The 26,389-nt window shown below is 44.1% G+C and overlaps 1 protein-coding gene across 1 annotated transcript in view; it reads right to left on the minus strand.

Annotated features, from left to right (window-relative positions):
• LOC138652300 (A disintegrin and metalloproteinase with thrombospondin motifs 1-like) overlaps positions 1–26,389 on the minus strand; it is an 89,075-nt gene that overhangs the window by 4,954 nt on the left and 57,732 nt on the right. Inside the window, exons 3-4 of the mRNA XM_069743089.1 lie at positions 23,760–23,892; positions 23,471–23,638 (exon numbers count right to left, since the gene is read on the minus strand). Coding sequence (XP_069599190.1) covers positions 23,471–23,638; positions 23,760–23,892 — 301 coding nt within the window. The remainder of the gene's footprint in view (positions 1–23,470; positions 23,639–23,759; positions 23,893–26,389) is intronic.

Consider the following 26,389-nt stretch of genomic DNA (forward strand, 5'->3'; position numbering starts at 1 on the left):
GGCCGCCCTTCTCCTCAGTCTGATATAGTAATATATATATAGTAATATGGCCGCCCTTCTCCTCAGTGTGATATAGTAATATATATATATAGTAATATGGCCGCCCTTCTCCTCAGTGTGATATAGTAATATGGCCGCTCTTCTCCTCAGTGTGATACAGTAATATATATAGTAATATGGCCGCCCTTCTTCTCAGTGTGATATAGTAATATATATAGTAATATGGCCTCCCTTCTCCTCAGTGTGATATAGTAATATATATATAGTAATATGGCCGCCCTTCTCCTCAGTGTGATATAGTAATATATATATAGTAATATGGCCGCCCTTCTCCTCAGTGTGATATAGTAATATATACAGTAATATGGCCGCCCTTCTCCTCAGTGTGATATAGTAATATATATATAGTAATATGGCCGCCCTTCTCCTCAGTGTGATATAGTAATATATACAGTAATATGGCCGCCCTTCTCCTCAGTCTGATATAGTAATATATACAGTAATATGGCCGTCCTTCTCCTCAGTGTGATATAGTAATATATATATATATAGTAATATGGCCGCCCTTCTCCTCAGTGTGATACAGTAATATATATATAGTAATATGGCCGCCCTTCTCCTCAGTGTGATATAGTAATATATATATATATAGTAATATGGCCGTCCTCCTCCTCAGTGTGATATAGTAATATATATAGTAATATGTCCGCCCTTCTCCTCAGTGTGATATAGTAATATATACATATAGTAATATGGCCGCCCTTCTCCTCAGTGTGATATAGTAATATATATAGTAATATGGCCGCCCTTCTCCTCAGTGTGATATAGTAATATATATATAGTAATATGGCCGCCCTTCTCCTCAGTGTGATATAGTAATATATACAGTAATATGGCCGTCCTTCTCCTCAGTGTGATATAGTAATATATATATATAGTAATATGGCCGCCCTTCTCCTCAGTGTGATACAGTAATATATATATAGTAATATGGCCGCCCTTCTCCTCAGTGTGATATAGTAATATATATATATAGTAATATGGCCGTCCTCCTCCTCAGTGTGATATAGTAATATATATAGTAATATGGCCGCCCTTCTCCTCAGTGTGATATAGTAATATATATATAGTAATATGGCCGCCCTTCTCCTCAGTGTGATATAGTAATATATATATATAGTAATATGGCCGCCCTTCTCCTCAGTGTGATATAGTAATATATACAGTAATATGGCCGCCCTTCTCTTCAGTGTGATATAGTAATATATATATAGTAATATGGCCGCCCTTCTCCTCAGTGTGATATAGTAATATATATATAGTGATATGGCCGCCCTTCTCCTCAGTGTGATATAGTAATATATATATAGTAATATGGCCGCCCTTCTCCTCAGTGTGATATAGTAATATATATATAGTAATATGGCCGCCCTTCTCCTCAGTGTGATATAGTAATATATATATATAGTAATATGGCCACCCTTCTCCTCAGTGTGATATAGTAATATATACAGTAATATGGCCGCCCTTCTCCTCAGTGTGATATAGTAATATATATATAGTAATATGGCCGCCCTTCTCCTCAGTGTGATATAGTAATACATACAGTAATATGACCGCCCTTCTCCTCAGTGTGATATAGTAATATATATAGTAATATGGCCGCCCTTCTCCTCAGTGTGATATAGTAATATATAAAGTAATATGGCCGTCCTTCTCCTCAGTGTGATATAGTAATATATATAGTAATATGGCTGCCCTTCTCCTCAGTGTGATACAGTAATATATATATAGTAATATGGCCGCCCTTCTCCTCAGTGTGATATAGTAATATATATAGTAATATGGCTGCCCTTCTCCTCAGTGTGATATAGTAATATATATAGTAATATGGCCGCCCTTCTCCTCAATGTGATATAGTAATATATATAGTAATATGGCTGCCCTTCTCCTCAGTGTGATATAGTAATATATATACAGTAATATGGCCGCCCTTCTCCTCAGTGTGATATAGTAACATATATAGTAATATGGCCGCCCTTCTCCTCAGTGTGATATAGTAATATATATATAGTAATATGGCCGCCCTTCTCCTCAGTGTGATATAGTAATATATATATAGTAATATGGCCGCCCTTCTCCTCAGTGTGATATAGTAATATATATAGTAATATGGCTGCCCTTCTCCTCAGTGTGATATAGTAATATATATATAGTAATATGTCCGCCCTTCTCCTCAGTGTGATATAGTAATATATATAGTAATATGGCCGCCCTTCTCCTCAGTGTGATATAGTAATATATATATAGTAATATGGCCGCCATTCTCCTCAGTGTGATATAGTAATATATATAGTAATATGACCGCCCTTCTCCTCAGTGTGATATAGTAATATATATAGTAATATGACCGCCCTTCTCCTCAGTGTGATATAGTAATATATATAGTAATATGGCCGCCCTTCTCCTCAGTGTGATATAGTAATATATAAAGTAATATGGCCGTCCTTCTCCTCAGTGTGATATAGTAATATATATAGTAATATGGCTGCCCTTCTCCTCAGTGTGATACAGTAATATATATATAGTAATATGGCCGCCCTTCTCCTCAGTGTGATATAGTAATATATATAGTAATATGGCTGCCCTTCTCCTCAGTGTGATATAGTAATATATATAGTAATATGGCCGCCCTTCTCCTCAATGTGATATAGTAATATATATAGTAATATGGCTGCCCTTCTCCTCAGTGTGATATAGTAATATATATACAGTAATATGGCCGCCCTTCTCCTCAGTGTGATATAGTAACATATATAGTAATATGGCCGCCCTTCTCCTCAGTGTGATATAGTAATATATATATAGTAATATGGCCGCCCTTCTCCTCAGTGTGATATAGTAATATATATATAGTAATATGGCCGCCCTTCTCCTCAGTGTGATATAGTAATATATATAGTAATATGGCTGCCCTTCTCCTCAGTGTGATATAGTAATATATATATAGTAATATGTCCGCCCTTCTCCTCAGTGTGATATAGTAATATATATAGTAATATGGCCGCCCTTCTCCTCAGTGTGATATAGTAATATATATATAGTAATATGGCCGCCATTCTCCTCAGTGTGATATAGTAATATATATAGTAATATGACCGCCCTTCTCCTCAGTGTGATATAGTAATATATATAGTAATATGACCGCCCTTCTCCTCAGTGTGATATAGTAATATATATAGTAATATGGCCGCTCTTCTCCTACCTGTGATATAGTAATATATATAGTAATATGGCCGCCCTTCTCTTCAGTGTGATATAGTAATATATATAGTAATATGGCCGCCCTTCTCCTCAGTGTGATATAGTAATATATATAGTAATATGGCCGCCCTTCTCCTCAGTGATGATATAGTAATATATATAGTAATATTGCCGCCCTTCTCCTCAGTGTGATATAGTAATATATAGAGTAATATGGCCGCCCTTCTCCTCAGTGTGATATAGTAATATATATAGTAATATGGCCGCCCTTCTCCTCAGTGTGATATAGTAATATATATAGTAATATTGCCGCCCTTCTCCTCAGTGTGATATAGTAATATATATAGTAATATGGCTGCCCTTCTCCTCAGTGTGATACAGTAATATATATATAGTAATATGGCCGTCCTTCTCCTCAGTGTGATATAGTAATATATATAGTAATATGGCTGCCCTTCTCCTCAGTGTGATACAGTAATATATATATAGTAATATGGCCGCCCTTCTCCTCAGTGTGATACAGTAATGTATATATAGTAATATGGCCGTCCTTCTCCTCAGTGTGATATAATAATATATATATAGTAATATGGCCGCCCTTCTCCTCAGTGTGATATAGTAATATATATATAATAATATGGCCGCCCTTCTCCTCAGTGTGATACAGTAATATATATATAGTAATATGGCCGCCCTTCTCCTCAGTGTGATATAGTAATATATATATAGTAATATGGCAGCCCTTCTCCTCAGTGTGATATAGTAATATATATATAGTAATATGGCCGCCCTTCTCCTCAGTGTGATATAGTAATATATATATAGTAATATGGCCGTCCTTCTCCTCAGTGTGATATAGTAATATATATATATAGTAATATGGCCGCCCTTCTCCTCAGTGTGATATAGTAATATATATAGTAATATGGCCGCCCTTCTCCTCAGTGTGATATAGTAATATATATAGTAATATGACCGCCCTTCTCCTCAGTGTGATACAGTAATATATATATAGTAATATGGCCGTCCTTCTCCTCAGTGTGATATAGTAATATATATAGTAATATGGCAGCCCTTCTCCTCAGTGTGATATAGTAATATATATATAGTAATATGGCCGCCCTTCTCCTCAGTGTGATATAGTAATATATATAGTAATATGGCAGCCCTTCTCCTCAGTGTGATATAGTAATATATATATAGTAATATGGCCGCCCTTCTCCTCAGTGTGATATAGTAATATATATAGTAATATGGCAGCCCTTCTCCTCAGTGTGATATAGTAATATATATAGTAATATGGCCGCCATTCTCCTCAGTGTGATGTAGTAATATCTATAGTAATATGGCAGCCCTTCTCCTCAGTGTGATATAGTAATATATACAGTAATATGGCCGCCATTCTCCTCAGTGTGATGTAGTAATATATATATATAGTAATATGGCCGCTCTTCTCCTCAGTGTGATATAGTAATATATATAGTAATATGGCCGCCCTTCTCCTCAGTGTGATATAGTAATATATATAGTAATATGGCCGCCCTTCTGCTCACTGTGATATAGTAATATATATATAGTAATATGGCCGCCCTTCTCCTCAGTGTGATATAGTAATATATATAGTAATATGGCCGCCCTTCTCCTCAGTGTGATATAGTAATATATATATATATAGTTATATGGCCGCCCTTCTCCTCAGTGTGATATAGTAATATATATAGTAATATGGCCGCCCTTCTCCTCAGTGTGATATAGTAATATATATAGTAATATGGCCGCCCTTCTCCTCAGTGTGATATAGTAATATATATACAGTAATATGGCCGCCCTTCTCCTCAGTGTGATATAGTAATATATATATAGTAATATGGCCGCCCTTCTCCTCAGTGTGATATAGTAATATATATACAGTAATATGGCCGCCCTTCTCCTCAGTGTGATATAGTAATATATATATAGTAATATGGCTGCCCTTCTCCTCAGTGTGATATAGTAATATATATAGTAATATGGCCGCCCTTCTCCTCAGTGTGATATAGTAATATATATATAGTAATATGGCCAACCTTCTCCTCAGTGTGGTATAGTAATATATATAGTAATATGGCCGCCCTTCTCCTCAGTGTGATATAGTAATATATATATAGTAATATGGCCGCTGTTCTCCTCAGTGTGATATAGTAATATATATAGTAATATGGCCGCCCTTCTCCTCAGTGTGATATAGTAATATATATATAGTAATATGGCCGCCCTTCTCCTCAGTGGTGATATAGTAATATATATAGTAATATGGCTGCCCTTCTCCTCAGTGTGGTATAGTAATATATATAGTAATATGGCCGCCCTTCTCCTGAGTGTGATATAGTAATATATACAGTAATATGGCCGTCCTTCTCCTCAGTGTGATATAGTAATATATATAGTAATATGGCTGCCCTTCTCCTCAGTGTGATATAGTAATATATATATAGTAATATGGCCGCCCTTCTCCTCAGTGTGATATAGTAATATATATAGTAATATGGCCGCCCTTCTCCTCAGTGTGATATAGTAATATATATAGTAATATGGCCGCCCTTCTCCTCAGTGTGATATAGTAATATATATATAGTAATATGGCCGCCCTTCTCCTCAGTGTGATATAGTAATATATATATAGTAATATGGCCGCCCTTCTCCTCAGTGTGATATAGTAATATATATAGTAATATGGCCGCCCTTCTCCTCAGTGTGATATAGTAATATATATAGTAATATGGCCGCCCTTCTCCTCAGTGTGATATAGTAATATATATATAGTAATATGACCGCCCTTCTCCTCAGTGTGATATAGTAATATATATATAGTAATATGACCGCCCTTCTTCTCAGTGTGATATAGTAATATATATATAGTAATATGACCGCCCTTCTCCTCAGTGTGATATAGTAATATATATATAGTAATATGACCGCCCTTCTCCTCAGTGTGATATAGTAATATATATAGCAATATGGCCGTCCTTCTCCTCAGTGTGATATAGTAATATATATAGTAATATGGCCGCCCTTCTCCTCAGTGTGATATAGTAATATATATAGTAATATGGCCGCCCTTCTCCTCAGTGTGATATAGTAATATATATATAGTAATATGGCCACTCTTCTCCTCAGTGTGATATAGTAATATATATAGCAATATGGCCGTCCTTCTCCTCAGTGTGATATAGTAATATATATAGTAATATGGCCGCCCTTCTCCTCGGTGTGATATAGTAATATATATATAGTAATATGGCCGCCCTTCTCAGTGTGATATAGTAATATATATAGTAATATATATAGTAATATGGCCGTCCTTCTCCTCAGTGTGATATAGTAATATATATAGTAATATGGCCGCCCTTCTCCTCAGTGTGATATAGTAATATATATAGTAATATGGCCACCCTTCTCCTCAGTGTGATATAGTAATATATATATAGTAATATGGCCACTCTTCTCCTCAGTGTGATATAGTAATATATATATATAGTAATATGGCCGTCCTTCTCCTCAGTGTGATATAGTAATATATATATATAGTAATATGGCCGCCCTTCTCCTCGGTGTGATATAGTAATATATATATAGTAATATGGCCGCCCTTCTCAGTGTGATATAGTTATATATAGTAATATATATAGTAATATGGCCGCCCTTCTCCTCGGTGTGATATAGTAATATATATATAGTAATATGGCCGCCCTTCTCCTCGGTGTGATATAGTAATATATATATAGTAATATGGCCGCCCTTCTCAGTGTGATATAGTAATATATATAGTAATATATATAGTAATATGGCCGCCCTTCTCCTCGGTGTGATATAGTAATATATATATAGTAATATGGCCGCCCTTCTCAGTGTGATATAGTAATATATATAGTAATATATATAGTAATATGGCCGTCCTTCTCCTCAGTGTGATATAGTAATATATATAGTAATATGGCCGCCCTTCTCCTCAGTGTGATATAGTAATATATATAGTAATATGGCCGCCCTTCTCCTCAGTGTGATATAGTAATATATATATAGTAATATGGCCACTCTTCTCCTCAGTGTGATATAGTAATATATATATATAGTAATATGGCCGTCCTTCTCCTCAGTGTGATATAGTAATATATATATAGTAATATGGCCGCCCTTCTCCTCGGTGTGATATAGTAATATATATATAGTAATATGGCCGCCCTTCTCAGTGTGATATAGTTATATATAGTAATATATATAGTAATATGGCCGCCCTTCTCCTCGGTGTGATATAGTAATATATATATAGTAATATGGCCGCCCTTCTCAGTGTGATATAGTAATATATATAGTAATATATATAGTAATATGGCCGCCCTTCTCCTCGGTGTGATATAGTAATATATATATAGTAATATGGCCGCCCTTCTCAGTGTGATATAGTAATATATATAGTAATATATATAGTAATATGGCCGTCCTTCTCCTCAGTGTGATATAGTAATATATATAGTAATATGAATACTTAAGGGATTTGTGGCAGCTCTGGGTCAGCTGAAATTTTTTTTCCTTTGGACCTGCAAGTTAATGGCAGTATTTTGCTAGCAGTTTCTTTTAGGGCGCATAGGGCGCTGGGGGAGCTTCAGGAAAGGCACAGGTTTGTGTCAGGAGGTGTCCCATCCCCGACTCCTGACCATTAGGGCCTTCCTCTCTTTTTTCCATTCCGTTGTACTTGTATGGCTACGTTCACATTTGCGTTGCGTCGGGCGCAAGTTCGGCGACGCATGCGTCATGCGCTTCTATATTTAACCCCTTCCCGACCTGTGACACAGCGTATGCGTCATGAAAGTCAGTGCCAATCCGACCTGTGACGCATATGCTGTGTCACAGAAAGATCGCGTCCCTGCAGATCGGGTGAAAGGGTTAACTCCCATTTCACCCGATCTGCAGGGACAGGGGGAGTGGTAGTTTAGCCCCCCGTGGCTACGATCGCTCTGATTGGCTGTTGAAAGTGAAACTGCCAATCAGAGCGATTTGTAATATTTCACCTAAAAAACTGGTGAAATATTACAATCCAGCCATGGCCGATGCTGCAATATCATCGGCCATGGCTGGAAATACTAATGTGCCCCCACCCCACCCCACCGATCGCCCCCCCAGCCCCCCGATCTGTGCAGCGCTCCCCTCCGTCCTGTGCTCCGCTCCCCCGTCCTCCTGTCCGCTCCCCCCGTGCTCCAGTCAACTCCCCCGCACTCCGATCACCCCCCCCCCGCACAGCGATCCCCCCCGTGCTCCGATCACCCCCCCCTGCACAGCGATCCCCCACCCCGTGCTCCAATCCACCCGCACTCAAACCGATCCTCATCCGTGCTCCGACGCCCCCCACCCCGTGCTCCGACGCCCCCCCCCCCCCGTGCTCCGACGCCCCCCCGTGCCCTGATCTCTCCCCCCCTTATACTTACCGGAGCCTGCCGGTGTCCGTCTTCTTTCCTGGGCGCCGCCATCTTCCAAAATGGCGGGCGCATGTGCAGTGCGCCCGCCGAATCTGCCGGCCGGCAGATTCGTTCCAGAGTGAATTTTGATCACTGAGATATAACCTATCTCAGTGATCAAAATAAAAAAATAGTAAATGACCCCCCCCCCCCCCTTTGTCACCCCCATAGGTAGGGACAATAAAAAAAATAAAGAATTTTTTTTTTTTTCACTAAGGTTGGAGTTAGAACTAGGGGTAGGGTTAGGGTTAGGGGTAGGGTTAGGGGTAGGGTTAGGGTTTCGGTATGTGCACACGTATTCTGGTCCTCTGCGGATTTTTCCGCAGAGGATTTGATAAATCCGCAGTGCTAAACCGCTGTGGATTTACCGCGGTTTTTCTGCGCATTTCACTGCGGTTTTACAACTGCGATTTTCTATTGGAGCAGTTGTAAAACCGCTGCGGAATCCGCAGAAAGAAGTGACATGCTGCGGAATGTAAACCGCTGCGTTTCCGTGCTGTTTTTCTGCAGCGTGTGTACAGCGATTTTTGTTTCCCATAGGTTTACATTGAACTGTAAACTCATGGGAAACTGCTGCGGATCCGCAGCGTTTTCCGCAGCGTGTGCACATACCTTTAGAATTAGGCTATGTGCACACGGTGGCTGAGGATTCACAGCGGAATGGCCGCTGCGGATTCGCAGCAGTGTTTCATCAGGTTTACAGTACCATGTAAACATATGGAAAACCAAATCCGCTGTGCCCATGGTGCGGAAAATACCGCGCGGAAACGCTGTGTTGTATTTTCCGCAGCATGTCAATTCTTTGTGCGGATTCCGCAGCGTTTTACACCTGTTCCTCAATAGGAATCCACAGGTGAAATCCGCACAAAAAACACTGGCAATCCGCGGTAAATCCACAGGTAAAACGCAGTGCCTTTTACCCGCGCATTTTTCAAAAATGGTGCTGAAAAATCTCATACGAATCCGCAACGTTGGCACATAGCCTTAGGGGTGTGTTGGGGTTAGGGTTGTGATTAGGGTTACGGCTACAGTTGGGATAAGGTTTAGCGGTGTGTTGGAGTTAGAATTGAGGGGTTTCCACTGTTTAGGCACATCAGGGGGTCTCCAAACGCAACATGGCGCCACCATTGATTCCAGCCAATCTTGTATTCAAAAAGTCAAATGGTGCTCCCTCACTTCCGAGCCCCGACGTGTGCCCAAACAGTGGTTTACCCCCACATATGGGGTACCAGCATACTCAGGACAAACTGCGCAACAATTACTGGGGTCCAATTTCTCCTGTTACCCTTGAGAAAATAAAAAATTGCTTGCTAAAACATAATTTTTGAGGAAAGAAAAATGATTTTTTATTTTCACGGCTCTGCGTTGTAAACGTCTGTGAAGCACTTGGGGGTTCAAAGTGCTCAGCACATATCTAGATAAGTTCCTTGGGGGTCTAGTTTCCAAAATGGGGTCACTTGTGGGGGGTTTCTACTGTTTAGGCACACCAGGGGCTCTGCAAACGCAACGTGACGTCCGCAGACAATTCCATCAAAGTCTGCATTTCAAAAGTCACTACTTACCTTCTGAGCCCCGACGTGCGCCCAAACAGTGGTTTACCCCCACACATGGGGTATCGGCGTACTCAGGAGAAACTGGACAACAACTTTTGTGGTCCAATTTCTCCTGTAACCCTTGGGAAAATAAAAAATTCTGGGCTGAAAAATTATTTTTGAGGAGAGAAAACGTATTTATTATTTTCACGGCTCTGTGTTATGAACTTCTGTGAAGCACTTGGGGGTTGAAAGTGCTCACCACATATCTAGATAATTTCATTTCGGGGTCTAGTTTCCGAAATGGGGTGACTTGTGGGGGGTTTCTACTGTTTAGTCACATCAGGGGCTCTGCAAACGCAACGTGACGCCCGTAGAGCATTCCATCAAAGTCTGTATTTCAAAACGTCACTACTTCACTTCCGAGCCCCGGCAAGTGCCCAAATAGTAGTTTACCCCCACATGTGGGGTATCACCGTACTCAGGAGAAACTGGACAACAAATATTGGGGTCAAATTTCTCCTGTTACCCTTGGGAAAATTAAAAAATTCTGGGCTAAATAATTATTTTTGAGGAAAGAAAACGTATTTATTATTTTCACTGCTCTGTGTTATGAACTTCTGTGAAGCACTTGGGGGTTCAAAGTGCTCACCACATATCTAGATAAGTTCCTTTGGGTGTCTAGTTTCCAAAATGGGGACACTTGTGGGGGGTTTCTACTGTTTAGCCACATCAGGGGCTCTGCAAACGCAACGTGACGCCCGCAGAGCATTCCATCAAAGTCTGCATTTCAAAACGTCACTACTTCACTTCCGAGCCCCAGCATGTGCCTAAACAGTGGTTTACCCCCACATATGGGGTATCAGCGTACTCAGGAGAAACTGGACAACAACTTTTGGGGTCAAATTTCTCCTGTTACCCTTGGGAAAATAAAAAATTGCGGGCTAAAAAATCATTTTTGAGAAAAGAAATTTTTTATTTTATTTTCATGGCTCTGCGTTATAAACTTCTGTGAAGCACTTGAGGGTTCAAAGTGCTCACCACACATCTAGATTAGTTCCTTTGGGGGTCTAGTATCCAAAATGGGGTCATTTGTGGGGGATCTCCAATGTTTAGGCACATAGGGGCTCTCCAAACGCGACATGGTGTCCGCTAATGATTGAAGCTAAATTTCCATTTAAAAAGCCAAATGGCGTGCCTTCCCTTCTGAGCCCTGCCATGCGCCCAAACAGTGGTTTACCCCCACATATGGGGTATCTTCGTACTCAGGACAAACTGGACAACAACATTTGTGGTCCAATTTCTCCTATTACCATTGGCAAAATAGGAAATTCCAGGCTAAAAAATCATTTTTGAGAAAAGAAAAATTATTTTTTATTTTCATGGCTCTGCATTATAAACTTCTGTGAAGCACCTGGGGGTTCAAAGTGCTCAGTATGCATCTAGATAAGTTCCTTGGGGGGTCTAGTTTCCAAAATGGGGTCACTTGTGGGGGAGCTTCAATGCATAGGCACACAGGGGCTCTCCAAATGCGACATGGTGTCCGCTAACAATTGGAGCTAATTTTCCATTCAAAAAGTCAAAAGGCGCGCCTTCCCTTCCGAGCCCTGCCGTGTGCCCAAACAGTGGTTTACCCCCACATATGAGGTATCGGCGTACTCGGGAGAAATTGCTCAACAATTTTTAGGATCCATTTTATCCTATTGCCCATGTGAAAATAAAAAAATTGAGGTGAAAAGAAATTTTTTGTGAAAAAAAAGTACTTTTTCATTTTTACGGATCAATTTGTGAAGCACCTGAGGGTTTAAAGTGCTCACTAGGCATCTAGATAAGTTCCTTGGGGGGTCCAGTTTCCAAAATGGGGTCACTTGTGGGGGAGCTCCAATGTTTAGGCACACAGGGTCTCTCCAAACGCGACATGGTGTCCGCTAACGATGGAGATAATTTTTCATTCAAAAAGTCAAATGGCGCTCCTTCCCCTCCGAGCCTTACCATGTGCCCAAACAGTGGTTTACCCCCACATGTGAGGTATCAGTGTACTCAGGAGAAATTGCCCAACAAATTTTAGGATCCATTTTATCCTGTTGTCCATCTGAAAATGAAAAAATTGAGGCGAAAATAATTTTTTTGTGAAAAAAAAGTACTTTTTCATTTTTACAGATCAATTTGTGAAGCACCTGGGGGTTTAAAGGGCTCACTATGCATCTAGATAAGTTCCTTGGGGCGTCTAGTTTCCAAAATGGGGTCACTTGTGGGGGAGCTCCAATTTTTAGGCACACGGGGGCTCTCCAAACGTGACATGGTGTCCGCTAAAGAGTGCAGCCAATTTTTCATTCAAAAAGTCAAATGGCGCTCCTTCCCTTCCAAGCCCTGCCGTGCGCCCAAACAGTGGTTTACCCCCACATATGAGGTATCAGCGTACTCAGGACAAATTGGACAACAACTTTCGTTGTTCAGTTTCTCCTTTTACCATTGGGAAAATAAAAAAATTGTTGCTGAAAAATCATTTTTGTGACTAAAAAGTTAAATGTTAATTTTTTCCTTCCATGTTGCTTCTGCTGCTGTAAAGCACCTGAAGGGTTAATAAACTTCTTGAATGTGGTTTTGTGCACCTTGAGGGGTGCAGTTTTTAGAATGGTGTCACTTTTGGGTATTTTCAGCCATATAGACCCCTCAAACTGACTTCAAATGTGAGGTGGTCCCTAAAAATAATGGTTTTGTAAATTTCGTTGTAAAAATGAGAAATCGCTGGTCAAATTTTAACCCTTATAACTTCCTAGCAAAAAAAAATTTTGTTTCCAAAATTGTGCTGATGTAAAGTAGACGTGTGGGAAATGTTATTTATTAACTATTTTGTGTCACATAACTCTCTGGTTTAACAGAATAAAATTTCAAAATGTGAAAATTGCGAAATTTTCAAAATTTTCGCCAAATTTCCGTTTTTATCACAATTAAACACAGAATTTATTGACCTAAGTTTACCACTAACATGAAGCCCAATATGTCACGAAAAAACAATCTCAGAACCGCTAGGATCCATTGAAGCGTTCCTGAGTTATTACCTCATAAAGGGACACTGGTCAGAATTGCAAAAAACGGCAAGGTCTTTAAGGTCAAAATAGGCTGGGTCATGAAGGGGTTAACATGGGGGCGCATGGACATGCGTTGTCTTGCGTTTTGTGACGCATGCGTCATTTTTGGCGCAAGCGTCAGGGCGCAGAGGACGCAGCAAGTTGCATTTTTTTGCGTCCAAAATCAAGCCAAAAATGGACGCATGCGTCACAAAACAATGCGTTTTTGCGTGCGTTTCACATCCGTCGTGCGTTGCGGCGACGACGCTGCGTCCAAAGACGCGAATGTGAACGTAGCCTATGCTGTGCCGTTCGCCTGACATACTTGTTTTCGAGCGTGACATCCTTCTCCTCAGCGATGAAATAATACTATGGCCCCCTTCTCCTCAGTGATCATATAGTAATATGGCTGCTTTTCTCCTCAGTTGTGATATATTATATGTAGAAATATAGCCGCCCTTCTCCTCAGGGACAGCCGTAAGCTCCATCCATGGAGTCTGTCAGATTATTCAACCACAGCCCCAGACTGCTCAGAAAGGCGACTATTCTACTAACAGAAGTCTCCCATATAAGTAGGGCCACAGGTTGTCATTAGGGCTTAGGTCTGGTGATGATAGGAACGGGTCATGATTTTCCATTTTGTGGCCTTTCCTGGCCCTGAGCAGTGGAGACTTTGATGCTGCGATGGAGCCTTGTCTTGCAGAACAATCATGATTTTCTGGACAGACGCAGCCTTTTTCCTGCTCGTCTGTTGGAAGGAAGTCTCTTCTAATCAAGGGAAGGAGTTTTTGGGAGGTGATTCTGATCCATATTTAACCCACAAAGGTCCTACGAGCTCCTCAGTAATAATCCCACCCATAGCAGTGCCCACCTCCATCTTGCTGGCATCTGAGGGGAAGTGGAGGTCTGTGCTCAAATACTAATCAGCCACGGCATGTCCATCTGCTCCGTCCAGAGTCCCTCATCTCATCAGTCCATATGTCTTTCTCAGTGGTAGTCGGGCTCGGCCCATCAACTTGGGCTGTGTCTCTGAGCACTGAATTCCTTGAGTTTCTGTTTCTTGCCGAGTTGTAGTTGGGCTTATCCCTCACCTCAGCCGCGTCTCTGAACACATTGTACTTCTGTGTCTTGCTCAGTGGTGATCGCGGTGCAGGCAGCTCCTTTCTTCTTATAGCTATCCAATGATGGAGAGTGATGGTCACAGTGCAGGAGGCTCCTCTCTTTTTGTAGTTACACAATGATAGAGAATGATTGTTGGGGGCACAGGAGGCTCCCTGCTTCTTCTAGTTATCCACCGATGGATAATGTGGTCTAGGTGCAGGAGGCTCCTCTCTTCTTGTAGTTATCCAATGATGGAGGATGATGGTCACAGTGCAGGAGGCTCCTGTCATCTTGTAGTTACACATCGATAGAGAATGATGGTTAGGGGCACAGGAGGCTCCTTGCTTCTTCTAGTTATCCAATGATGGATAATTATGGTTGAGGTGCAGGAGGCTCCTCTCTTCTTGTAGTTACCTAACATATGCGGCACTTCTCTTCTTGTAGTTACCCAATGATGGAGAGTGATGGTCGGGGTGCAGGAAGCTCCTCTCTTCTTGTAGTTACCTAATGATGAAGAGCGATGGTCGGGGTTCAGGAGGCTCCTATCTTCTTGTAGTTACCTAATGTAGGTGACACCTCTCTTCTTGTAGTTATCCAGTGATGGAGAGTCATTGTCTGGGAGTAGGGGACTAGTGATGAGTGAACGTGCTCGATATCGGAGGATGTTTCGGTGCTAACTGAGTGTTAGGGTTTGGCGGAACGCACCAAATATATATTTATGGAGTAATCGGTGCGTTCGCAACCCGGGGTCCACCGTGCAGGAGTAAAACCCGCTGCTAGTAACTGACGGTACTATATGGCGGTATAAGTGAACTCTGTTACTTCACAGAGTTACTAAGGACAAGAGAACTCTGTGCCCTGTTAACCTCACAAGAGGAACACAGCTACCAAATAGAGCGAACAGTGGTCATGCAGTCAGAATAGCACACGCAAAACTCCTCACCGGAGGTGCCGTTATTCTAGGGGCTTATTTCAGCCGAACCCTGAAACCACATACACATGACCACACTGGTACAGAACACATAAGTTATTTGATACTAGCGCATGGCCGTGCGGCCATGCGAACCTTTTATAGCTGCAGCAACATCAGAATCTTCCTAGAGGACCAATGGGAGCTGCTGCAGTACCTGATCATGTGACCCCCAACCTCCAATGAGAGGTCTTACCCTGGGCATGCTCAGAAGGGGAAAAGCAGGACTTTGTCCCAGAGACATCTGCTCGCCGCTAACCAGTACTGGTTACAATGGCTGACCCTGGAAAGGCAGCAGTAATCATCTGCACAGTATCAGGCTGAGCCAGACGCTGGGACCGACGTCTCCGCTGAGCAGACTCCACTGCGGCTGGAGAAGAATGGGAGACCGCAGTGGAGATGGCTCGAGATTCCCCCTGTGCAGAGGCAGGAACTCGACCCCTAACATTGAGCGTCTTCGGTGTGCTTGAATAATATGCTTTTGAGTCCCCGCGGCTACATGTCTCGCAGCTGTTCGACAGCCTTAACACCATAAAACTTGAAGGCATTGCCTATCAAATGGGCAATCCCTACATGTGTTGCGGCTGTCGTACAGCTTCGAGACATGTAGCCGCGGGGACTCAAAAGCATATTATTCGAGCACACCGAAGTCACTCAGTTTGCACCGGAACATCCTCCAATAACACCTTATCTGAGCACGTTCGCTCATCACTACAGGTGATTCCTTTCTTTGCCGCAGTCTCTATGTGCAAACATTGGGTTTGTTTAGAACAGTGGTTTACAATATACGGTGCACACAACTGCATTTATACCGGGCAGTTGCCCTGCTGTGTAGCCTCCACCTGCGGCTGCATGTAGTTGGTGTAATCGTCGGTAACATTGGATATTCTGTAATTAAAAGCCCTGAGTTCCTGCTGAACCTCTAGCTGATTATTTTCAGAGGTGGCAACTGGATGCTTTGTAGGCTAGATCGAGTACAGACGTGACGCTATTAACCCTGGGGAGACTGGAAGGAACTGATGCAGGAAAACGAAGTTCTTACCCTGACACTTCATCGATGTCACTGGGGACTGACATATTGGAGCTTTGGATCCATAAAAGAACCTGCTCTGACATTCTCACTGCCTCACAAATCACACACAGATCTCTGTCTTGACTGCTCGGCTGCATTGGAAAGTTAAAATACATGACACGTGACAAATGGATGAGGCTTTCAGCAGTTGCCATAAGTACAAGCACAAGCGGGAACATTTCCAGAGCTAAGAAATAAACTCTCCCATCACAGCCGATGTCTGCGCTCACAGTACAGATCTCAAGATGAGACATGACACTACTGATAGGGGCTGTCACCCCACTTCTCGGGCACCCTTAGTCTGGGGGCAATCACGCACAACAGGTCCAGGAGCGGCCAGCCTTAGTTTATTTACAAGTGACATTAAGACCCGGGCCACACCGACTTTTTGTAACTCTAGTGATTGATTTTAGCTATTAAGAGGCAGCTGGAGTCCGCCCGATGCCATACTACTCAGTGCATTGTTTAGGAATGCAGCTGTAGCTAAAAAGTTAAAAATCAATCTGTAGCTACAAAACGCGTCCATGTAGCTCCGGCCTTAATGACAGTGACTGGTGGCGCTGCTGGACGCTCGCCTGCAGATCAAACATTCATACAGGTTCTGAATAAAAGAATCCACGTGATCTGTGAGTGCCGAAGCTCTTCACCTATATGGAACTTATCTCCACATGCACCACAAGGAGTGGAGTGCCGATCGCTACTTGGATTTTCTAATATGACTGTTCAAACCAAGCACAAGTGCTCGGTACACCCTTGGCGTTGCCAAACAGTTCAGTGCATATAGACAGGGCCTGTAAATCACCTACCCTATGGGTCGATGTTAAGGCTACCAGTAGCACTGTTTTAAGGGTGAGTAATTTAGGTGACAACTCCTGCAAAGGCTCAAAAGGGTCTTTGGTTAAGGCTTCTAAGACTAAACTAAGATCCCAAGGAGGGATTTTTGGGATAATGACTGACCTAGACCTACTACAGGATTTTATGAATTGTGAAACACACCTATTTGATGCTAGGTTGCAGTTGTATAGGGCCCCCAAGGCTGAAACTTGGACTTTAAGGGTGCTAGTCGCTAACCTGAGTTGCAACCCTGCCTGCAGAAACTCTAGGATGGGTCCCACTGGAGTTACATCCCCCAACGGTTCACCCAGGAAGTCAGGAAACTTTTTCCATGTCCTACCGTAGATTCTAGATGTTATAGGTTTCCTGCTTTTCAATAGGGTGGAGACTAACCCTGGTGAGAATCCCTGGCGACTCAATGCCCTCTCAAATTTCAGGCTGCCAGATAAAAGCCTTTCACCTGAGAGTGGCTCACTGGCCCTTGGGTCAGCAGGACTGGAACCTCTGCAGAATCCATGGGTCTGTTATTGACATCTGCCTTAGAAGGGAGAACCATGACCTCCTTGGCCAAAGCGGAGCTATGAGAATTATTCTCGCTCGATCTTCGCTAATCTTCCGGACTACTGTTGGAATCATCACTATCGGGGGTGACGCGTAAGCCAGAGAGAACCTCCAGGGTATTAGTAGGGCATCTACTTAGAAAGGGTGTTCCCTTGGATTTAGGGAGCAGAACTTCCTGATGTTTTTGTTGTGTGAGATGGCAAAAAGGTCTATTTCTGGTTTGCCCCAGGCCTGTACTATTTGTTGGAAAATTTGGGGGTTTAAGGACCATTCCCCCTGTCTCAAGCCCCTGCGACTCAGGAAGTCTGCTTGTGTGTTTTCAACGCCCCTTATATGTAGTGCCGTAAGGGATGACAGGTGTTTTTCTGCTAACTGAAAAAGTAAATATGACACCTCCATGAGGCCCCGGGACCTCGTCCCTCCCTGGTGGTTGATATAAGCCACCACTGTCCTATTGTCAGTCATGACCCGAGTATGGCGGCCTTGAAGCAAGGGGAGAAAATGTCTCAAGGTCTTTTCCACTGCCCATAGTTCTTTCTCGTTTGATCCGTGATTCCTTTCTAGCAAGGACCAGGTTCCTTGTACTGAGCGGGATCTCAGGTGAGCTCCCCAACCTATACCGCTTGCGTCGGTCGTGATGATGTCCTCGACTGGTTTCTGCCACCGGACCCCCATTGTCAGATGTTCCTTCACAGTCCACCAGATTAGGGAATCTCTTAAGGTACCTTCACACTCAGCGACGCTGCAGCGATACCGACAACGATGTTGATCGCTGCAGCGTCGCTGTTTGGTCGCTGGAGAGCTGTCACACAGACAGCTCTCCAGCGACCAACGATCCCAAGGTCCCCGGGTAACCAGGGTAAACATCGGATTACTAAGTGCAGGGCCGCGCTTAGTAACCCGATGTTTACCCTGGTTACCAGCGTAAAAGTAAAAAAAACAAACACTACATACTTACCTACTGCTGTCTGTTCTCGGCGCTCAGCTTCTCTGCACTCCTCCTGCACTGACTGAGCACAGCGGCCGGAAAGCAGAGCGGTGACGTCACCGCTCTGCTTTCCGGCTGACCGACGCTCACAGCCAGTGTAGGAGGAGTGCAGAGAAGCGATGTCAGCAGGGAGTCCAGCGACGAAATAAAGTTCTGGACTTTCCTCAGCAACCAACGATCTCCCAGCAGGGGCCTGATCGTTGGTCGCTGTCACACAGAACGATTTCCTTAACGATATCGTTGCTACGTCACAAAAAGCAACGATATCGTTAACAATATCGTTATGTGTGAAGGTACCTTTACGCTCCGGGAAAGATATAGATTTCTTTCTAAATGCCCTCTTAATAGTTTCTGTGCTGACAGAATTTCCCACTGCAGTTGTCTCAGGTGAAATTGTGCCCATCCTACAGCCGGTATGCATGATGTTAATGAGCATAGAAGGGACATTGCTTTTCTTAGGGTCATTGCTGGCTGATTTATTGCTATATGAGCCATGTTCCTTATCTTGGCTACTTTGTTCTCTGGAAGGCAGAGCTGTCGCTCTGAGTCCAGTATTAACCCTAGGAAGGATTGTATTTTTACTGGCACTAATCTTGATTTGGGGGTATTAATTATCCATCCCAGCTCTATTAGAGTTGACGTTACAACTGTTACTTGATGGGTGCAGTTGGTCTTTGATCTACCTACCACAAGGAAGTCGTCCAGGTATGGGACAATCACTAAATCCCAAGATCGAAGGTATGACATTACCTCTACCATCACTTTGGTGAAGACCCTAGGAGCTGTAGACAGGCCGAATGGAAGGGCTGTATATTGGTAATGTTTGATCTGGTCTTGAATGTAGAACACTACTCTCAAGTACTTCCGATAATCCTGATGCATTGCGATATGGTTATACTCATCTTTTAAGTCTATTACTGCCATGAAGCAGTGTTGGAACAGGATTTTTGTGCTCGTGTTGATAGACTCCATCTTGAAGGAGCAATTCTCTACCGACTGATTGAGTTTTCTCAGGTTGACTATGGTTCTCCAGGAACCATCTGGTTTTTGTATCAAGAAGAGGGGGGAGTAAAATCCCCTCCCTTCCTCCTGAATCGGGACTTTCTGTAGAACATTTTTGTGAACAAGTCCAAAGACCTCTGTCTCCAGAGACGATTGTTCCTGCTGGGACTTCCTTCTGGGTGTTATTATGAAATTTTGCCTGGGTGAACGGTTGAATTTTATCCTTAGACCGTCTTTGATTATATTTAAAACTCAGGTACTGGGGGAGATGTTTATCCAGGCCGGGAGGAAGAGAGAGAGCCTTCCCCCAACCTCTGATGTACAGTCATTGGGGGGATATCTTTGATGATGTAGAGGGCCCTTTAAACATGTAGTCCGACTCTGTTTTATGTATAAAGTCCCAATTTCTCCTATCTTCTGGGGGGCGACCTCTATTAAATATTCTCCTCCGAAAGAAAGTTTTTTTGGGATCTCTAGAGAAACTGGGAAAGGCTTTCTTTTTGTCTCCTGCATGTTCCAAGATTTCTTCTAATCTTTTGCCAAAAAGGAATTGACCATCACACGGGACGGAGCACAGTTTTGTTTAGATGGTAAATCCCTTGGACAACCTTTGAGCCATAGGGCTCTTCTTGCCACATTGGACAAGCCCGCTGCTCTAGCTGTTAATTTTGCAGAATCTGCCGAAGAATCTACCAAAAAAGCTGCTGCTCCTTGCACCAAGGTCATGTTCGCAAGGATGTCGTCTCTGGGTTCTTTATCCCTCAACTGATCCTCTATCTGATGTAGCCAGATAAAGAGAGTGCGGGCAGTACATGTACCAGCTATTTCTGGTTTCAGGTCCCCTGCCGAGGCTTCCCAAATGCTGAATCGGTGTCACACACGCCGATTCAGCAATGTCAGCGGGAGAGCCAGCGACCAAATAAAGTTCTGGCCTTCTAGCCCCGACCAACGACATCACAGCAGGATTCTGATTGCTGCTGCGTGTCAAACTGAACGATATCGCTAGCCAGGACGCTGCAACGTCACAGATCGCTAGCGATATCGTTTAGTGTGAAGGTACCTTTAAGGCTAGTGGCGAAATTAGGGGTTTCTTCCTGTATAGTCTTATTAATGCAGTTAGCGCAGAGATCCTTCTGCCATTGAACTGCAAACGTGTCTTTACAAAGGGCACATTCTAGGTTCTTTGATTTACCGCTAGACTTCCTCGACCCCTAGTGATCAAGCAGAAAAAATGGACCCTGTTACCATAATGGTGACATTTATATAGATCACTCACCACCGCTGACAGTCAAGGGTACCGGTTTCGGAGGTTGGACAGATGCACGTACAGCGACCCTTCTGGACACCGAGGAGTCTTGCCGGACAGGACGACTGCTGCTCCTACCACTAGAGCGGCTACTTATCCTGGTATGCTGGTGGCTCGGCAAGGCATCTGGCGAGAGCTCCAGCTGAAGAGACGGCGGCTGCTGCTGCTCCTGCTGCCCTACTTCCATGATAAAGTTTTCTTCATGTGCGGCGCCATCTTGGATCTGACGCCCGCCCCCGACGTCACACGGGCACTCCCACTCCCAGCGTGCCTTGCGCGTGACGTCATACGTGCGACCCAGAAGCGGCTGCCCCTACTGGAGCTACTGGACGCCGGCAGAGGGGGAGGGCGGCGCGGCAGCCACAGAGGAGCACAGGACACTCAACCGTGCTGCATTGACGCCCGCTGCGGCCCAGAGGACCCGCGGACGGCGCTTCCAGCACCCGAGGTCCAGCGAACAGGCCCTGCCTGTTCTTCCACGCCAAGATGGGAGTGGGTAAGTAGGTAAAAAAAATCTTCCGCCGTGTTCAGCACGAGGGTCCCTGTCAGGACAGGAACCCTACTGAAAATAAAAGGGCGGTATCTCTCAGTCGCTTCAGTTGGGTTTCCTGTCTGGGGGCGGATCCCCTCCCTCTCAGGTGTGCTGTCATGGGGGAAGGGAAAAAAACAGTTAAGCAAAACTGGAAGTCACGGTGCTCTGCAAAAACAAGCTTCTTCTGCTTTTGCGGCCTCATTGCTTTTCAATGGGGGCCGTGTCCGTAAGCCGTGAAACAGATCGAGCAGGCTCGACCTTTTTTCGCGACCGTAAATACGGCCCCCACGGCTATACGGCGCACAGCGCACCGTGAAATTATTGCAGCCCGTTTTGGCGGCCTCATAGAAATCAATTGGGGCCGCAAAACAACAGTATGTGTAAAAGAAGCCTAAATTAGAGACACACCTGTGGATGTATTTTAATGTACACCAGAAATACACTGCTTCTTTGTGTAGCATCATGGGAAAGTCTATAGAAAACCTACAAGATATCAGGAAGAGAATTGTGGACTTGCACACATCTGGCTCATCCTTCGGTACAATTTCAAGATACCTGAAGGTGCCTCAATCATCAGTACAAACAATTATACACAAGTAAAACAAGATGGGAAAGTCCAGCCGTCACACCGCTCAGGAACGAGACAGGTTCTGGGTCCCAGAGATGAACGTGCTTTGATCCGACACGTGCATATCAACCCAAGGAGAAAAGCAAAAGACCTTGTGAAGATGAACATGGAAACTGGTAAGATTGTGTCAATCACCACAGTGAAACGAGTACTGTATCAACATGGGCTGAAAGGCCACCCTGCCAGGAAGAAGCCATTACTCCAAAAGAAAAATAAAATAGCCAGATTAATATTTACAAATGTACACAGGAACAAAGACCTTGATTTTTGGAGATGTCCTGTGGTCTGAGGAAATTAAAATTGAACTTTTGGGGCATAATGACCATTGTTACGTTTGGAGGAAAAAGGGAGAAGCTTGGAAGCCTAACAACACCATCCCAACTGTGAATCATGGGGGAGGCAGCATCATGTTGTCGGGTTGTTTTGCTGCACGAGGGACTGGTGCACCTCACAATACAGATGACATCAAGAGAAAATAAGATGATGTGGCAATACTGAAGTAACATCTCAAAATATCAGCCAGGAAGAAAAAGTTTGGGTAGAAATGGGTCCAAATGGACAATGACCATGAACACTGCCAAAATGGTAACAAAGTGGGTCAGGATGGCAAAGTCAATGTTCTGGAGAGGACATCACAAAGACCTGATCTCAATCCTATTGAAAATTTGTGGGCAAAGTTGAAAAGGCTGGTGCGAGCGAGGCGACCTACAGACCTGGATAACCAGTTTTATCAGGAGGAATGGGCCCAAATTCCGACCATCTATTGTGAGAAGCTTGTGGAAGGAGATCCCAAACGTCTAACCCAAGTCATTCAGTGTAAGGGCAATGGCTCCAAATACTAGTGAAATGGATGGAAACTTTTGACTTTGCAGTAAGTAACAAAAATGCCTTATAACATTCTCTCTCTCTCATTCTGGCATTTAGCAAATATTAATAATTATAGTAATCCTAATTAGCCTAAAATGGGAAAGGTTTATTCTGATTTCATGTCAGATATTGAAAAACACATGTATTTTATATAGTGTATGGAAACTTTTGGTTTCAACTGTAGGTAGTGGGACTTATATTGGCAGCCATAACTTGTGACATAGTAGAGCAGAGAGCGGAGACTTCTTACCGTAACCACTGTCAAAGAAGTCTGTAAGGTGCATGGCACTGCAAGGGGACCACGGCATGGACTTATTCAGCCTCAGGAGCAGTGGAGCCATCAGGTGGTGCTGATCCAGGTCCCCAAACACCTTCCAACAGTTATTAGAGTTGTCATGGGGGATGCTGAGGACGTGAGCTGAAGAAAGACAAGATGCAATATTAGTCATGAATAAAGCAGATCCTTATAAAACAATCGTATTCATCTATGACACAATGTCTATCTCTGATAGACTCTGCCTTGTGGGCATTGCTTGTACCGAGTTCATGAGCCAGGGTGTAGGCAGCCTGCAGTCCATCGTCTTCAATCACAGAGCAGCTCTTACTTGGCTCGCACACTGTCCCAATATCGGCCACCCCCAGTGTATCGCAGCTGTTGTGTCCGCAAAAGTCCTGCCACACAGGAAGAGAAGAGTCAGGGCAGCCACCAGAGAACCTTCCGGAGACGTGACTGTGGGTCATTATATAACATCCGCTGCCTCCTGTCTTGTCCGCTGCCTCCTGTCCTGCAGCCATCACCTGATAGGAAATCACTGACCCAAACAACAGGCAATGGTGGCAGCAAGCTGATGTCCTACTGCCAGACCTGTCCTAATACGTGTTATATGGAGGCCGTATCCTGCCCCATCTGCAGCTCTATGTCCTAACACTTGTGTAGGGTGGAGGCCGCATCCTGCCCCACCTGAAGCTCCATGTCCTAACACTGGTGTTGGATGGAGGCCGCATCCTGCCCCATCTGCAGCTCCATGTCCTGACACTTGTCTTATATGGAATCAATAGGCAACCCTGGCACAATAATCTCACAAAAAAAAACTTTGACAAGCATCCGGCTTTACTGTTCCACGATCCCAACCACTAAATATACCAGACCTCTGCCCTTCCCCAATAACTTCCCTCTCCAACATCATTGAAGGAAAGCTTACTCACCTCCTTTCCAAATCACACCTCACCACCTGTGCATTTGACCCCATCCCTTCCCACTTGCTCCCCAACCTAACTATCACGCTCATTCCAGCCCTAACCCATCTCTTCAACCTTTCGCTATCTCCCCCTCTGCCTTCAAACATGCCACCATCACACCCATCCTCAAAAAAAACCTTGACCCAACTGCTATGCCCAGCTATCGCCCCATATCATTGCTCCCGTTTGCTTCAAAAAATCCTTGAGCAGCACGTCCATGCTCAACTTTCCTCCCACATCTCATCTAACTCTCTCCTTGACAACCTCCAATCTGGCTTCCACCCCCACCACTCCACCAAAACTGCCCTGACCCAAATTACCAGTGACCTACTCACAGCCAAAGCCAACAGACAGTTCTCCATCCTCCTCCTTCTAGACCTGTGCTCTGCCTTCGACACAGTCGACCACTGCCCACTGCTACAGATTGTTTCTTCCCTTGGCATCAAAGACCTTGCCCTCTCCTGGATTGCCTCATACCTTTCCCGACAGCACATTTAGAGTTTCCCACTCCCACACTACCTCCTCATCCCACCCTCTATCTGTTACTGTCCATCAAGGCCCTGTCCTGGGGCCCCTACTTTTTTCCATCTATACCCTTGACCTAAGACAACTCAAAGTCCTATGGCTTCCAGTACCACTTGTATGCGGACGACACTCAAATCTACCTCTCTGGCCAAGATAACACCTCTCTACTGTCCAGAATCCTGGAGTGTCTGTCAGCCATATCCTCCTCCTTCACCTCTCGCTTCCTAAAACTCAATGTAGACAAAACTGAACTCATCATCTTTTCTCCACCTCGCGTATCTCCCCTACCCAAGCTATCCACTATGGTAAACGGCATCACGTTCTCTCTCGTACCTGTAATCCGCTGCCTCAGAGTAACTCTCGACTCTGCCCTGTCCTTCAAACCGCACGTCCAAACTCTTGCGACCTCCTGTCGCCTCCAATTCAAAAATATTTCCATAATCAGTCCCTTCTCCAGCCCTCAATCTACTAAAACTATTGTGCATGCCCTCACCATCTCCCACCTCAACTACTGCAAAACCCTCCTCTGTGGCCTCCAAGCTAACTCTCTTGCACCACTCCAGTCTGTCCTCAACTCTGCTGACCACCTAATCCACCTCTCTCCTCACTACTCCTGTTTCTCCCCTCTGCAAATCCCTCCACTGGCTCCCAATTCCCCAACGAATCCAGATCAAACTTGTAACACTGATCTACAAAGCCATCCACAACCAGTTCCCTCCCTACATCTCTGAACTAATCTCCCAATAGCTTCCCTCATGCAATCTTTGATCCTCCCAAGACCTCCTGCTCTCCTCCACACTTATTCGTTCCTCACACAACCGCCTCCAAGCTTTCTCCCGAATATCCCCCATCCTCTGGAATTCCAAGCCTCAACGCGTCAAATTATCCACCACCTTCGGATCCTTCAGACGGAACCTGAAAACCCATCTCTTCAGAAAAGCCTACAGCCTGCAATAACCATTCTGCTGCCTCGCCACCACCCGAGCTGCCGCCTCACCACCACCAGAGCTGCTGCACCCCGACCTTCTGTCTCTTCCCCATTATCCCGTAGAATTTAAGTCTGCAAGGACAGGATCCTCTCCCCTCTGTACCAGTCTGTCATTGTAAATTTGGTTACTGTAAACGATATCTATAACTCTGTATGTAACCCTTTTCTCATGTACAGCATCATGGAATTAATGGTGCTCTATAAATAATAATAATATGGAGGCCACATCCTGCCCGATCTGCAGCTCCATGTCCTAACACTTATATAGGATCGAGGCCGCATCCTGCCCCACCCGCAGCTCCATGTCCTAACACTTGTTTAGGGTGGAGGCCGCATCCTGCCCCACCTGCAGCTCCATGTCCTAACACTAATATAGGATGGAGGCCGCATCCTGCCCCACCTGCAGCTCCATGTCCT

Source organism: Ranitomeya imitator, chromosome 10 (genome assembly GCF_032444005.1).
Source record: "Ranitomeya imitator isolate aRanImi1 chromosome 10, aRanImi1.pri, whole genome shotgun sequence".
In the NCBI taxonomy this organism is placed as follows: Eukaryota; Metazoa; Chordata; class Amphibia; order Anura; family Dendrobatidae; genus Ranitomeya; species Ranitomeya imitator.